At 45.9% G+C, this 14,070-nt stretch overlaps 1 protein-coding gene across 8 annotated transcripts in view; it reads right to left on the minus strand.

Moving 5' to 3' along the window:
- Nucleotides 1-14,070, minus strand: part of PRUNE2 (prune homolog 2 with BCH domain) — a 260,505-nt gene that overhangs the window by 77,808 nt on the left and 168,627 nt on the right. For all 8 annotated transcript variants that reach the window (XM_064579598.1, XM_064579595.1, XM_064579596.1 and 5 more), the window contains 2 exons: nt 9,962-10,120; nt 212-6,752 (listed from right to left, as the gene is read on the minus strand). In XM_064579598.1, the coding sequence (XP_064435668.1) occupies nt 212-6,752; nt 9,962-10,120 (6,700 nt within the window). The remainder of the gene's footprint in view (nt 1-211; nt 6,753-9,961; nt 10,121-14,070) is intronic.

The following is a 14,070-nucleotide window of genomic DNA, read 5'->3' on the forward strand; positions in this document are numbered from 1 at the left end:
AGAGCGGTATTAACAAGCAGCAGATATTTACGGCTGTAATGCAGGACTTGGTGAAGCATGCATTGCAAATGCAGTTAGTTCCTCTTTTTTACCCACAACGGTAGGAAGAGCTCGGTTTACAAATATGTTAATTGCATGAAAGCAGCAGTTTCTGGGATGGGGGTGGGGTGGGGTGGGGGTGGGAGGGGTGGAGAACCCGGTTGTTTCTTACCATTTGGTGGTCCTACGTCTCCATCTGCTGGTGAATCTGAGTTATCTGTTTCTACTTCCCAGTCAATGTTTGATGGAGACAGCTCAAGGTTGGAGTCGGCTCCCTCTGGCAAAGAGACCGACTCAGAATCTTCATGAATATGCAGCACAACCAGCTGTCCGGGCTGGCTATTTTGGGTTCTTTCGTGCTTTTCCTTGCTCCTTTGATCAGGAAGGGCAGAAAGCAGTATCTCGGCTGCTTTGCTCCCCAGAGACTCATCCTCTGGAGACCCAGCCTCCTCCGTTGTTTTGACACCAGGAGTAGGTTCTGTAAGATAGGACAAGTCAAAGGGGGGTGTGTAAGGTGCCAGAGATCGCTTCAGAGCATCTTCTTCCAAGGGAGGGTCACCACCATAGAGAAAATGTTCAGGCTCTTTCATCAAATCTTCATCGATATTTTGGCCCATGACATCATATTCAAAATCACCCCACGAGGCTTCGGATGAACAGATGTCTTGCTTCCCTGTATCCCCATCAACTGGTGTTTCGGGATTGCCCTCTGATAATGTCAATTTACTCATGTCATCTATCGTTCCCGTGGATGTGTTAAGACCTGAGGCATCACTGAAACTGTGGTCAAAAGCAGCTTCGCTTACATCCAGACAAGTATCGGAGGCTAGCAAGGCGTCATGACCAGGGGCAGAATTCTCACTAGCAAAAGGCTGCTCGTGGTCCAGCAAGGCTCCTACATCTGTCTGACTTTCCAGGGGAAAGCCCTCTGACATCAGCGAGCTGTTGCTGTCCATAGCTGGCTCTTGGAGAGTTACAAAAATACCGGTTCCCATGTTTTCAGTCATTGGGATTGTTCTGTCCACAAGCTGCAGAATTGGTGCTGTATCTGGGGAAACTCCGTTCTCGGATGCTTTGAAACCTGTGTTATTTCCACCATTGATTTCAGAAGGTTCAGGGGAACCTTTGTGAGAGGCAGGCTGAGATGAGCCCCTTGCGTTTGCTTGATCACTGATGGGAGGCAGTGGAATCACGTCTTCAGAAGATAGTTCTGAATCGTATGGGACAAATTCCCGCCCAGGCTCTGGATTGGGTTCTTCATCCATCTTCGGCTCAGTGAGATATAACTCACCAGCTTCCGCTTCAGGTCCCACTCCAGCCTTGATGTGCAGCTCAGTCTCTTGCTTTACTTCATAATCATGACATATATCAGGGCTATTGGAAGCCTGAGAATTGCTGTCATGGTCACAGTGAGTCAGTATATCTGGATTCTCACCATCTGCTTTCAAACTGAAGGGCTGCTTAGCATCCATCCACAAGTCAGGCGAAGCTGAGGCCAGTTGCCCACCCTCTTGGAAGTTGCCATGTAAAATATCTGGAACAAATGTGCCTTGGGGGCCCTCACTAGGGGGAGAGACATCCCGTTCAGAGCTTGACTTCTTTACCAACTGGGTGGGAGAACTGACAGCAGGGAAATCTGAGGCAATGGTTGAATTCGTTATTTCACCGGGATATGATTTTCCTTCTTCCCACCAATTTGTTTCTTGGCACTCAACCTTCGAGACGTTAGATATCACACATCCATTTTCATCTGTGTGAGTATATGTTGGGTCTGGCTGATCCCAGACGGACAGCATTGTGTTCTGACACTGCTGCTTTGGGGTAGGTGTTTCTGAAGTCAGTTCTTGACCAGCAGAAGACATGAAGCTTTGCTCTCTGGAATCCTTTTCTTTAATTTGGTCCAATATTACCAGCTGGCTAAGCTGATCAGCTTCGGGGTCTGGCTGCCTTGGTTGAATGTTCCAAAGTTGCTCATGGGAGTTCTCATTGCTATCCAGGAAGGGGGACTGATGTTCCTCGGTGAAAGGATTGGTACATTGCGTTTCCATGGGTTTGGTATCACCCTGAACGGGCGCTCCCCGAGGACTCACGTTTTGGTACACTGAAGAACTCATCTCTAACACAGTACTTGAGCTAGGTAATTCCCTTTCAAATGCACGCTCAATTGGTCGTCCTCCTTGTAGAGAGGCATTCCACCACTCAGTGCTCTCGGCTGAGAAGCCAAGCATTTCCAATTTAGAATAATTCTCATTCTTCGATTCACTTTGGGGGGAGATTTGCCATGGGGTATCTCCTGTATTCGCTGTTTCCGGAGATCTCATCTCCTTATCCACTGCTGTGATCTGTAGTTCAGTCTCCTTTAGTGGCGAGAGAGTCCAGTGATCGGGACTGTTTTGTTGATTGTCACCGAACGCGGTTGACTTATTCTCTGTTGGTTCTGAACCGCCTCCATAGGCAGAAAATTCATCATTGGGATCAGCTGTGGCCAAGAACTTACTAGGTTCATTCAGTGCGTCCCAAGCCCCGGGTTCACTCTGAGCAGCTTGGCAAGTGCCCAGAGGGACCTCTCTCTCCACTGACTCTTCATCGTCTATGCTGTCGTCATTGGAACCTGAGCTTGTTGCAGAGAACCTGGCATCCTCTGGCTGCACAGTTTTAGAAATGTCATGGTCGTTTTTCTCCTGCTGGCTAACCACTAGATTTCCTTCTTGATAGGCATCGGAATATTCTGAATATTTGCCTGTGTCAGGGCTGGATAAAGAGGAAAAGGAATCGCCATCTATGGAGTCACTCCAAATCTCTAAAAATTTAGGAACCTTGTGATCTAAGCTCTTTTCCAACCTGTCCATTCTGGTTTTCTCCAGGTCCTTCATTTCAGCAATTACTTCTACTTGGCTGTCAGGAGTAATTAGTGCAGATTCTTGGTGATTCTGTTGGCTCCAATTATCTTGATGCTGCTCCTGGTGCCCTGTATTGGGTCTCTGGTCCCAGGAAGGCAATGCAGCTGAAGAATCGTTTAGGCCAGGACTCGATGCACTGGAATGTGTATACTCACTAGAAATACTATCTCTGCGATAGTTTCCTGATGGAATAGCTCCTGGAAGGTTGTCTTCAGTACTCTCGACTTCAAGATTCTTAGTTATCTCAGAATTTGGTAAATTGACCTGCACGTCACTGTCTACAGAGGCATCCCAAATGTCAAGGCTTTGGGGACATTCATGGGGTGGCTCTTGGTTCACTCTCTCTGGCTCCAGAACGTTACATTTTTCAGTTTTCTCAAGATCCGTTTCAGGTAAAGATACGGTTTTTGTTAAATTCAGCCCACCTGAAATTTCAGTGGTTTCACCTGAATTTCTGTGATACATGAGGTGCTTTTCGCAGGTCTCTTGGGCCTGCGGGTCATTTGTGGACACCTCTGTGTGCCCATCACAGGGATCTGGATTGTAGGACCCCCTCTCATGCTCTAAAACCTCCTGAGGTTCCTCAGTCTGAGGACTAGAAGTGAGTGAAAGAGAGCTGACTTGGCCCGATTCATCGCAGATTTCTTGATGTTGAGATGCCACTGGGGAGGAGCGTTCCCCACCACTTGGCCCTTTTCCAGAAATCCCTGAGGCTCTGTCTAGCATCTCCTCCTCACTGAGGCGCTCCCTTGCAACAGCTCCATGGGCTTCCTCCTCACCTTCGCTTTGTCCATAGCTAGGACCTTCCCATGGATCTGAGTGTGCAAAATGCCCTGGATTCTCAAGGGTGGTTGCCCAGGATGCTGCATCACTTGGCAGGGTTCCTCTGCCCGTGTTCTGCTTCTCGGGATCAAGTGCTCCTGACTCGTTGGCTCCAGAAGCTTCTAGCACCTCTGGGATAGAACCATCCTTACTTTTTTCTGATGAGTTGGGAGTTTCAGGAGGTGATTTGTGTTGTTCAGAATCTGTAATGTAGGATGGGCTTGGTAACATTAATGAAGACATGTCATTATCTCTCATGACGGAATCCCAAATATTATTCGCGATTAGCTGCCCACTTCCTTCATTCAGGCTGTGATATTCGTTGGCAGGAGGGTCCTTGCTCTGCTCCGGAGAGGCAGGGAGTTCCCAGTCTACCTGATTTGCTTCCTGATACTCCACACCCCATGGTTCCAGATGTCTCACGGAAAATCGGGTTTCAGGTTCAGGACCTTCAGCCATGTATCCTTGCGCCCGACCTTCGCTGGAGATCACCACACCAGCACTGCAGTCATCCCAGTCCAAATCGTTATCCATATCGGAGATGGTCGCAGTGGACTGCGTGTCCTCCAGAATCACCCTGTTCCACAAGTCAAGGCTGTCGGGGACCTCCTGGTGGGAGTTGGTGCTGCTGTGTAGAAGCGTGAGCTGACGGTTGGTTTCATTGTACAGCCGCATCATGCTGGGGTCGTCATAACTGGACAGGCTGCTTTCTCCGATGTCATCTTCCAGGGAGATGTTCTTATCATCGGGGGACTCCGTCTCGAGGAAATCTTTATCTGGGCTAGGAGTGACATTTATTTGAGAACTATTATCTGCATCAGGGGAACCCCACATTTCTAGGTTCCCGGGACGTGAGCTAATTCGATTCCTGGGTGGCTGCTCTGGGGACCCAGGAGGCGTTTCAGTCTCCCCCGTGGCAGAGTTAGCATCTTTTGACTCCAAGCCTCCCTCTTGAGCAAATGGTTTGTTTTCTGTTTCTTTTTCATCTCCAGCAAATGTTGGCGAAGTGTAAGAGTCAGACGTGGAGTAGTTGGTATCTAAGGGGGAAGGCACTGAATCTTCCCCCATGTTGGATGCACTGTAATTGGAACATTTATATAAGAAGGAATCTTCCCAAGGTGCCAGGACATCTGACCCTCCTTTCTTGATACCCTCCTCAAAAAGGTTCCAGGAATCGACCTTTTCATACACCTTCCCCCTAACTTTTGGATCCACTAAACCATTCTGATTTTCCTGGGTTGGCTTAGAACTATTCCACGCGTGATCCAGATCAGAGCTGGGATTCCCAGATATAAGGATATCATCCCTGGGGGCGTGGTTCTTCTTGCCCCAGATTTCTTCACTATTTGCCTCGCTGGGTGAATTGTCTTCTGAAGGAAAAGAAAACCCACTTTTTGCCATGGCCCACTCGCTTGGGTCCCTCACAGAAGGTGTCTCGCCACTGGTTGGGTGCAGATTCCAGGTATTTGCCAGAGCTTTGGCACCATCTTCTTTACCAAAGGCACTCCAGGCTGGGAATGACACCACAGCAGCTGGGTCACCATCTTCTGGGGGATTTCCCCACGGCTCCGGCATCGCTGTGGGAGAGCGATCAGAACGCCACAAGGCGGCAAAGTCTTCTATCAGGTGATTTGTTCCCTGGGGAGAAGCGTTTGGCAAATTCGATTTCTCCGGGGGCACATTCTGAAACTGCAAAGGGTCCTCATTCTGGTCTTGAATATCATTGCTGCCAAGCCCAGGCCGACCGAATTCAGACTCCCAGGGACTTGACTTTGGGAATTCGAGACTCTTTGGTTGAAATATAGAATCTGAGGCTCTCCTGTCCGCTGGGCTTGGCTTATGATCTTTCCACGACTCGGGGCTCTGGAAGACAGACTCCTGCTCACTGGAACTCCATGCATCTGCAATATTTTTAGAGTCGATTTCCAACCCCCCCCACCAGCTGCTGCACCTCGCACGGGTCTGTGGTGGCCCGATGTGACCTGTGTCTGTTGCTTTTTGGGTCACATTTTCCGGATAGAGTAGAGCTGGTTCTTCGGTAGATGGCGAGCTTTCTACAAAGCTATTCATAGGTGTTGATGGGACCCTCTTTCCAATATTTTTTAGCCTTTCTGGTGAAGGAGATTTATCTCGCACAAAACCTGTCAGGCTCAAATTTCTTTCAGAGTGATCCTGGGGACTTTCTTGTCTCTGACCAAACTCCTCATCAAATTCCATAAGGTTATCTTTGCCAGCCCCTGACAAAAGCGAACTGGATGAATAATTAGACATGTCCATCCCTATCCCACTGATTTCTTTAGGCCCTGTGGGGGGTTGCCCTTCCGATGAATCACTATTGGGGAAGAAGTCGTCTGCGGGAGAGTAGTCTGCAGAATGGGAAGATGGTTGGGATTGCCCAGAAGCCATGGGCGCTTGGTCAAAGTTGAAGAGATCAAAGGATTCACTGTGTTCTCTGGACTGGGCAAGCTCCTCTGTTATTGCTCCTTCAGGGATGGGACTATAGGAGTCAAACCCTGGGAGGAGGCTGTGGTGAGGCCCCGCACCTTCTCCCACTGGGCTGTCATCACTGAGGAAAACCGAGCTCTCCTTGGACGAACGGCTGCTCCTAATGGTGGCCAAGCCACTGTCTGGGCTGACGAGGTCTACATTCCCGTCCACCTGAGCCTGGTTAGAATCGTTCAGATCTGGAGGATTTTCTATGAAATTCACGGAGCTGGGTTGTGGCTCTATGTCAGAACCATACAACTCCATAATCCCGGAAGATCCCTGGGACAGTGGGGCGCTGCCTGCCACGGCTTCTGTTGAGGACGTTCGGCTGTTGGAGGCCATCTCTGGACACCTTCTGTTGATGACTTCCTTGACAAGAAGAACCACCTGATCACAGGTCACCAAAGGGTTCTCCTGCTGGTACACCAGAATCTCATCACAGCCACATTCAAAGGGCTCCAGCTCTAGGCAAGGGTTCTGGCATTCTTCCAGTTCACAGCAAATCTGTCAGGGAGGCACAAGGGTTCATGTGAGCACTGAGGCACTCTGCTCTTTGCAGTTTGGCTTTCTTAATTTGCCTTAATATAAAATTAATTTGTGTGCATCAGTCTACAAAGAAGATCTCAAACAACGGAACACCGAGTAATGTAAGACACGGAAAGTCCCACTTAACATACCACCACCTCTTTCTACAATCCCATCGAACTGGCTTTTCTTTTAACTCAAAATCCAGCAGCTCAATGTTGTTTGCTCCTGAAAGTTACAGGTGAAGAGATTTAAAGCGTTTTAATCCTTTCCTTGGCGTAATATAATATCATCTTCCAACAGGAGTGAAACTCAAGTTTGCAAAAAGCAGAGATAATGCTGGTTGCTGAGAACTGGCGGGCGGGGGGGCGGGGATGAGTGTGGGCATGAGGCGAAACGGGGCGGGAGGAGGCACCCAGGACCTGCCTTTACCTCCGAAAGCCTCATAAGGCAAAGGAGAAAATAGGAAAGAGAAAGCTACCAGGGATGGAGCTTTCCAACAGCACGCGAGCCCCCACTGTCTCTTGCTGCCCCCCGGGAAGCATCAACATGGAGCTCAGAATAGACAAAGCTGCCCTCGGAGGTCAAGAGAATGTGTGACAACTGGTGTGAGGCCAGAACCGGGCCGCAGCTCTATGATTTTTAGGAAGCGTCAGGGATATTTTGCCTACCGGGCTTTCAAAATGGCCCCACAGGATTCGTGGAGCAGCAACACTGAAAATAACTCCGAGCTCACATTAATAGTAATAATCATAATTAACATATATTGTTTCCGTATGCCAGGCACAGTTCTAAGGGTTTTATGTGCGGTATCTCCTTTAATCCTCATAATAATTCTGTACAAGGTAGGCATTCTTTTTTTTTTTTTTTTTTTTTTTAAAGATTTTATTTATTTATTTGAGAGAGAGAATGAGATAGAGAGCGCATGAGAGGGGGGAGGGTCAGGGGGAGAAGCAGACTCCCCGCTGAGCAGGGAGCCCGATGTGGGACTCGATCCCGGGACTCCAGGATCATGACCTGAGCCGAAGGCAGTCGCTTAACCAACTGAGCCACCCAGGCGCCCCAAGGTAGGGATTCTTTATCCCCGTTCTGCGAGTGATGACACCGAGACACAGCAAGGTCAGATACCTTGACCAACGCCATGCAGGTGACACATGATGGAGCCATGCTGCGAATTCTGCAGAAGCTGGCCCTTAATCACCTAAGGTCACATGGACACAGACGGTTTCCTCTAGGGTAGTGTTGACCTTGTGTTGCTCAAGATTCAGAGGAACTGTCTCCCAGGTGATTGGGGAGGGGAGCATGGGGAAGAGGAGAGGTATTCTAATCCCTTCACCTGCTCTTCTACTTTTGTCTGTTTAAGATTAACCAATTTTTAAAGCTGCTTTGCTACTAAAAGCGATTTGAAAAACCACCATATTGGAGGCTTAGGAGATGTAAGTCGGTCCCTAGGAAACCAGTGACCAGACATAGAATTCAGCTTGGAAACCCAGTGCAGAGCAAAAACACTGAAAAAGCCACAGGTTGGTGATGCAATGCACAGGTGTGTGAGGGTCTGAAGGGAGGGTACAGAACACATCAGCAGCAGGAGCAGGGGCTCTTTCCTGTTTCACACTTGGACTTGAGAATGCACAGAGGAGTCCGTGAGTACCTACAGTCACATGCAATACAGCCAAGATGGGTCTCTTGGGGGACAGCAAGTGAGGATGTAGAATGAGAAAGGAGTCTCCTGAGACTGCCTGTAGCCACCTGCAGATAGACAGGTGTCTAATCCATTAGTGAGGAAAGACAGTGATGAAACTGCTTTGTGTTCATGTCGTCCATATTATAATGAATCATGTAGGTTCTCATATTAGTTGTTAAATATACCTGGTTTGGTATAGCTGGTGCCCTATTTTGATTAATTGTGTCTACTTCTTATATTATTTCTAAAACGTTGGGTTAAAAAATTCAGTTATCAAGCAAGAGGAGCTAATTACCCAGTCAGAGTTATAGTACTTGGAGACAAGCCAATTTTGATCAAAGCATTAGATTACCAGTTACTAAACACTGGGCATCAAATAGGTATTTAGACAGGGACTGAATTTTTTTTAGGTATAACCAAGTAGCAGTCCTCAAAGAAAATATCACCCCCAGGAGACCTTGCCTTTCTTTGGGTGAAAAAGATACATTCTTTCCCTCTATGGATTCGGTCTAGAAGACAAATAGATATGGGAATCTTTTAAAAGGCCCCATGTGGTCATCAGGATGGAAGGCACAGCACAGAGAATATAGTCAATGATATTCCTGTATTATGATGACAGACGGTAGGTAGCTACACTTGTGGGCACGGCATAACATACAGACTTGCTGAATCACTATATTCTATACCTGAAACTAATGTAACATTGAGTGTCAACTATACTTCAATACAAAATTAATTTAAAAATAAAATAAAAGGCCTTGTGTGTGTGTGTTGGCAGGGGGGTGAAGGGAGCCAAAAGGTACAAGTTTCCAGTTACAAAATAAAGAAGTCCTGGGAATGTAATGTTACAGCATGGTGACTACAGTTAATAATACTGTATTATATATTTGAGAGTCACTAAGAGAGTAGATCTTAAAAGTCCTTTTTTTCTGTAACTATGCATGGTGATGGATGTTAACTAGACTTACAGTGGTGATCACTTCACAATATGCACAAATATGAAGTCATTATGTTGTACCCCAGTAACTAATATAATGTTATATTCAATTACACCTCAGTTTTTTAAAAAGGACCAATATTTTATCTCACTGCCAATTCTAATTAGGTGATTTTTGGGTGGCATAGCCTCAAAACTGAAAACTAAAACTCTGAGGCAAATATTTGAATATAGTTATATTATTTATATAATATATATTAAATAATATACAAATAGTATAATTTATATAAGTACATTTTAATGTTTTATTATAATAAATAACAAATTAAATAAATAATATAGATATTATAATTTATATAAATAAAAATATTGAAATATAAATATGTACACTCACAAATGGCCCAATGTACAAAATACCCCCAACATTTCTTAAAATTCACACTCTAGGACCTTATGTCTTGGGTCTGTTTCCTTGAGCCACCCATCCGTTCCCATGTCCCACCGCGTGTTGTGACAGCCAGCAGGTTAGGAAGCAGTCAAATGGGCCGGACCAAAGGAGATCTTTACCTGACTGCACAGCTCAAGGTTCTGGGAGTACACAGCGATCTGCCGTCTGGGCTGCTCTTCCTCCAGCAGGTAGCTGGCCAGGAGGATGAGGACATCAAAACCGAACTTGTCTGCAAATGCTTTCAAGTCAGTGCTGATACTGCTGTGAAACATACAGTCCTGAAACGACAACAGGCCAGTTGGTATTAATGCCAGACTCCCTCGCCTCGGGGAGTTGTGCCACAGATTTGTCCCGTGTTGTGATGTGTCGTGACAGCTCTTTATTATCAGAAGCAAGTGAGAGAAACACACAAGTTTGCAAACTTTCATGCTATGGCTTAAAATGTCCTTTGCTTGTTTGTTTTCCTAACCCAAGGAAGGAAGCAGTCTTGGCCATTATTTTTTATTTTTTAGAGAAAGAGAGAGAAAGTGAGTGTGCGTGAGCCGGAGGGGAAGAAGGGGAGGAGCGGGGGAGGAGGTACAGAGGGAGAGAGAGAGAGAGAATCCCAAGCAGACTCCTGGCTATGTGCAGAGCCCCCATGAGGCTCCATCTCACCCTGAGATCCTGACCTTAACTGAAACCAAGAGTCAGAGGCTTAACTGACTGAGCCACCCAGGCACCCCAGAAGTCTTGGCCATTATTAAGATAGTTTAGACAAGGACTAAATGTCTTAACAGTTCTTTCCTAAAATATTTATTGGAACGTTGACTTTGTAAAAAATACTTTTCCTTTTATTGTTCACAGGATTAGGAATAGCTCCTAACTATCATAACAACCTATCACTAGAAAAATAGGAGGAAGTTATTGTTCTTTTTTTTATAATCGTTTTCCAATGATTATTATAAAGCCAAAAAGAATCCCTAAGGATGAATCTAGCTAAATGCTTTTTATTCCAGTGTAGGAGTCCGGGAGATTTATGGAAGGCTATGATTTATCAGATCTTCCTGCTCTATGTGGTAGCTAAGAAAGAGTGAATCATTGTGGAAAAGGAGCCCACTACCACAAACCTGTGGCTCACATCATCTTCAAGTATGTGCTGGCCTTTTTCAGTTTTGTTAACAGCAATGAGAACCACTTTGTTGGCATAGTTAGCTCTCTTTTTTAAAGAAATGAACTGAAGACCATACGTTAGCTCCTAGCATAATGTCTGGCATATACTAGTTGCTCAAAAAATGTTTTTGTTTTAAAGATTTTATTTATTTACTTGAGAGAGAGAGCGCAAGCGAGAGAGAGAGGGCATGAGTTGGGGGGGGCGTGGAGGGAGAGGGAGAAGCAGACTCCCAGCTAAGCAGGGAGCCCAAGATGGGCCCCGGAATCATGACCTGAGCCGAAGGCAGACCCTTAACTGACTGAGCCATCCAGGTGCCCCTCAAAAAATGTTTTTGGGGCGCCTGGGTGGCTCAGTTGGTTAAGCGACTGCTTTCGGCTCAGGTCATGATCCTGGAGTCCCAGGATCGAGTCCCGCATCGGGCTCCCTGCTCGGCGGGGAGTCTGCTTCTCCCTCTGACTCTCCTCCCTCTCATGTGCTCTCTCTCATTCTCTCTCTCTCAAATAAATAAATAAAATCTTTAAAAATAGGGCGCCTGGGTGGCTCAGTTGGTTAAGCGACTGCTTTCGGCTCAGGTCATGATCCTGGAGTCCCAGGATCGAGTCCCGCATCGGGCTCCCTGCTCGGCGGGGAGTCTGCTTCTCCCTCTGACTCTCCTCCCTCTCATGCTCTCTGTCTCTCATTCTCTCTCTCTCAAATAAATAAATAAAATCTTAAAAAAAAAAAAAAGAGGGGCTTCCCCTCTTTCCTATAAAAAAAATGTTTTTGAATGACTGGAGAGATAGACACACAAAATCAGCCTTTGCTACATAATCCTCTATCATATATGTGTATACACACACACACACACACACACACATATATATGATCATCATAGACAATCCACTGACAGTTGAAATCACCATAATGTGCACTCAAGGGATACAAAGAATTCTATCAATTTTTGTTCTGATATCAAAGGCATCAGAACTGTGTGTGCCACCGGTAAAGTATTAAAGTGACACAGAAATATGTACCATAGGAAGAGAAGAGGCCACGTACCCCCTCCCCAGATAGCCGTGACGAGGAGCTAGACAGTGCAGTGCATAGAGATGCAGGCAGGTTCCGTGCCCAGATTTATGTTTGTGCGTGCTTGTTCTTTGAAACCTGTGGATTTCATATTTGCGGCTCAGATTATTTACCGGCCGCTTAAAATATCCATAACACACATACTCTGTCCTTCTGCTGAGTTGAATGTCAAGGTCTATGAGGCCCCTGAGAGGCCACACGAGACATATGACAGGTGTGGGGGCCCAGCCCATCACGAGCATCCAGCCCTCAAGGAGTGGTTGTTGTCTACTTCTGCTAGGCACCTCCGGAGAACATTGCCCTTTTTGGGCACAAGGACTTGCACATGGGAATTCACAAAGCTCTCAGGATACATTGTTGCTGAATACCAAGGACTTATTGTACTGATTTGGCCATGAAATTTACAATGTTCCAATATAATAGCTTTTGGCAACCTGCCTCCCAGAAAGCATTCTGTCAGTTTTCATGCTTTTTATTTATTGTCCAAGTGTCATAGTAATAATCTTTAAAAAGATACTTAAAAAATTAATTCACCCACAATAGAAATAGATATTTAAAATGATATATTTTTTAAATATTATTTATTTATTTATTTGAGAGAGAGAGAGCACAAGCTGGGGGTGGGGACAGGGAGAAGCAGACTGCAGACTTCCCGCTGAGCAGGGAGCCTGATACGGGGCTCGATCCCATGACCCTGGGACCATGACCTGAGCTGAAGGCAGACGCTTAACCGACCGAGCCACCCAGTGCACCCCTAAAATGATATATATTTTTTAAATTGGACCTCATACTATACACAATGCACATTCAGTAGATGAAATTATTTCAAATCATCACAGATGTTGTCCCTCAAGAGGACCTCAATGCTGAGCTTTTTGCCATCATGAATTATAAAAGAAGCTATGGTCCTGAAGGAGAACAAGAATGGACAGCAACTACCTACATCTTACCTCCCACATCCTCCAGACTGAAGGCGTTGGCCAAAAAGCTTAGCAATTTTCTTTTCAAATTTTTTTTCAGTATGTACATAAAATTCCCCACATACAGTTATAAACACTTGAAAGAATATATAACACTTCTAAGAGATTTTTCACATATAATAACAATTCTCACCAGACTCCCAGCTAGGTCACTTGAACAAAAGAAGGCAAGTTTAACTGGTAACTGAGCGCAGGATTAGGATTCAGTAGATTCAGCATTATTCAAAGCCATACTTGTGGAACATTTGCTATTCAAAACTGTTGGCTGAGCTCCAATCTGTTTGGATTCTTCTGTGTGCAAATGGCAGCTCGAGTCCAGGGGCATTGGCAACACCAAGCATCTCGTTAGGAAGGCAGAGTCTCAGGCCACGCCCCAGACCTACTGAAGCAGAAACTGCATTTTCCAAAACTCTTGGGTGATTCGAATGCACATTGGAAATTGAAAAGCCATTTCAAAAAGGGAGGGATTTGTTCTTTGATGTATTTCCCTCGGACCCTTTCTTTGGGTTCTTTCAATGCTGTCATTTTACTGGGATTTTTATTAACTCACACCCTCAGCTCCTTGTTCCTCACACTGCCTTCATCATAAACATCACCCCGGGGCGGGTGTGTGTTTCTGAACCACTTTGCCAGAAGCTCTCCTTTATCGGGTCGGGGATTGGGTCCAAGATTCTGTATTTTCATTATGTACCTCAAGTGATTATTCAGATCAAGCTCCTTTGGGTGACAGTTCTCCTCTGGGTGGCCCCCAAATCCATACGACCATATGAAGTATTGAAAAAACAAAGATTTATGTAAATCACTTAGGCATGTTTCATGTTACATTACCTCCAAAACGGCGATCATCAACAACTATGTCCTATCTACCCTCATAGAATTGTCCAAACCAGAGCTGATCTTACTGACTTTAGGAGTGTGTCAGGAGGATCATGTTGAAAACAGCATCAAAGAAGAGAATGAGTGAGAATCTTCAGGAATCTGGGAGGCAGAGTCTGTTCTGCTTTTATGCTGGTGCTGTTTGCATAGGAGATAA

This window comes from Mirounga angustirostris, unplaced genomic scaffold (assembly GCF_029215605.1).
Source record: "Mirounga angustirostris isolate CCGP_5_RB_7025 unplaced genomic scaffold, mMirAng1.0.hap1 SCAF_15, whole genome shotgun sequence".
NCBI lineage: Eukaryota > Metazoa > Chordata > Mammalia > Carnivora > Phocidae > Mirounga > Mirounga angustirostris.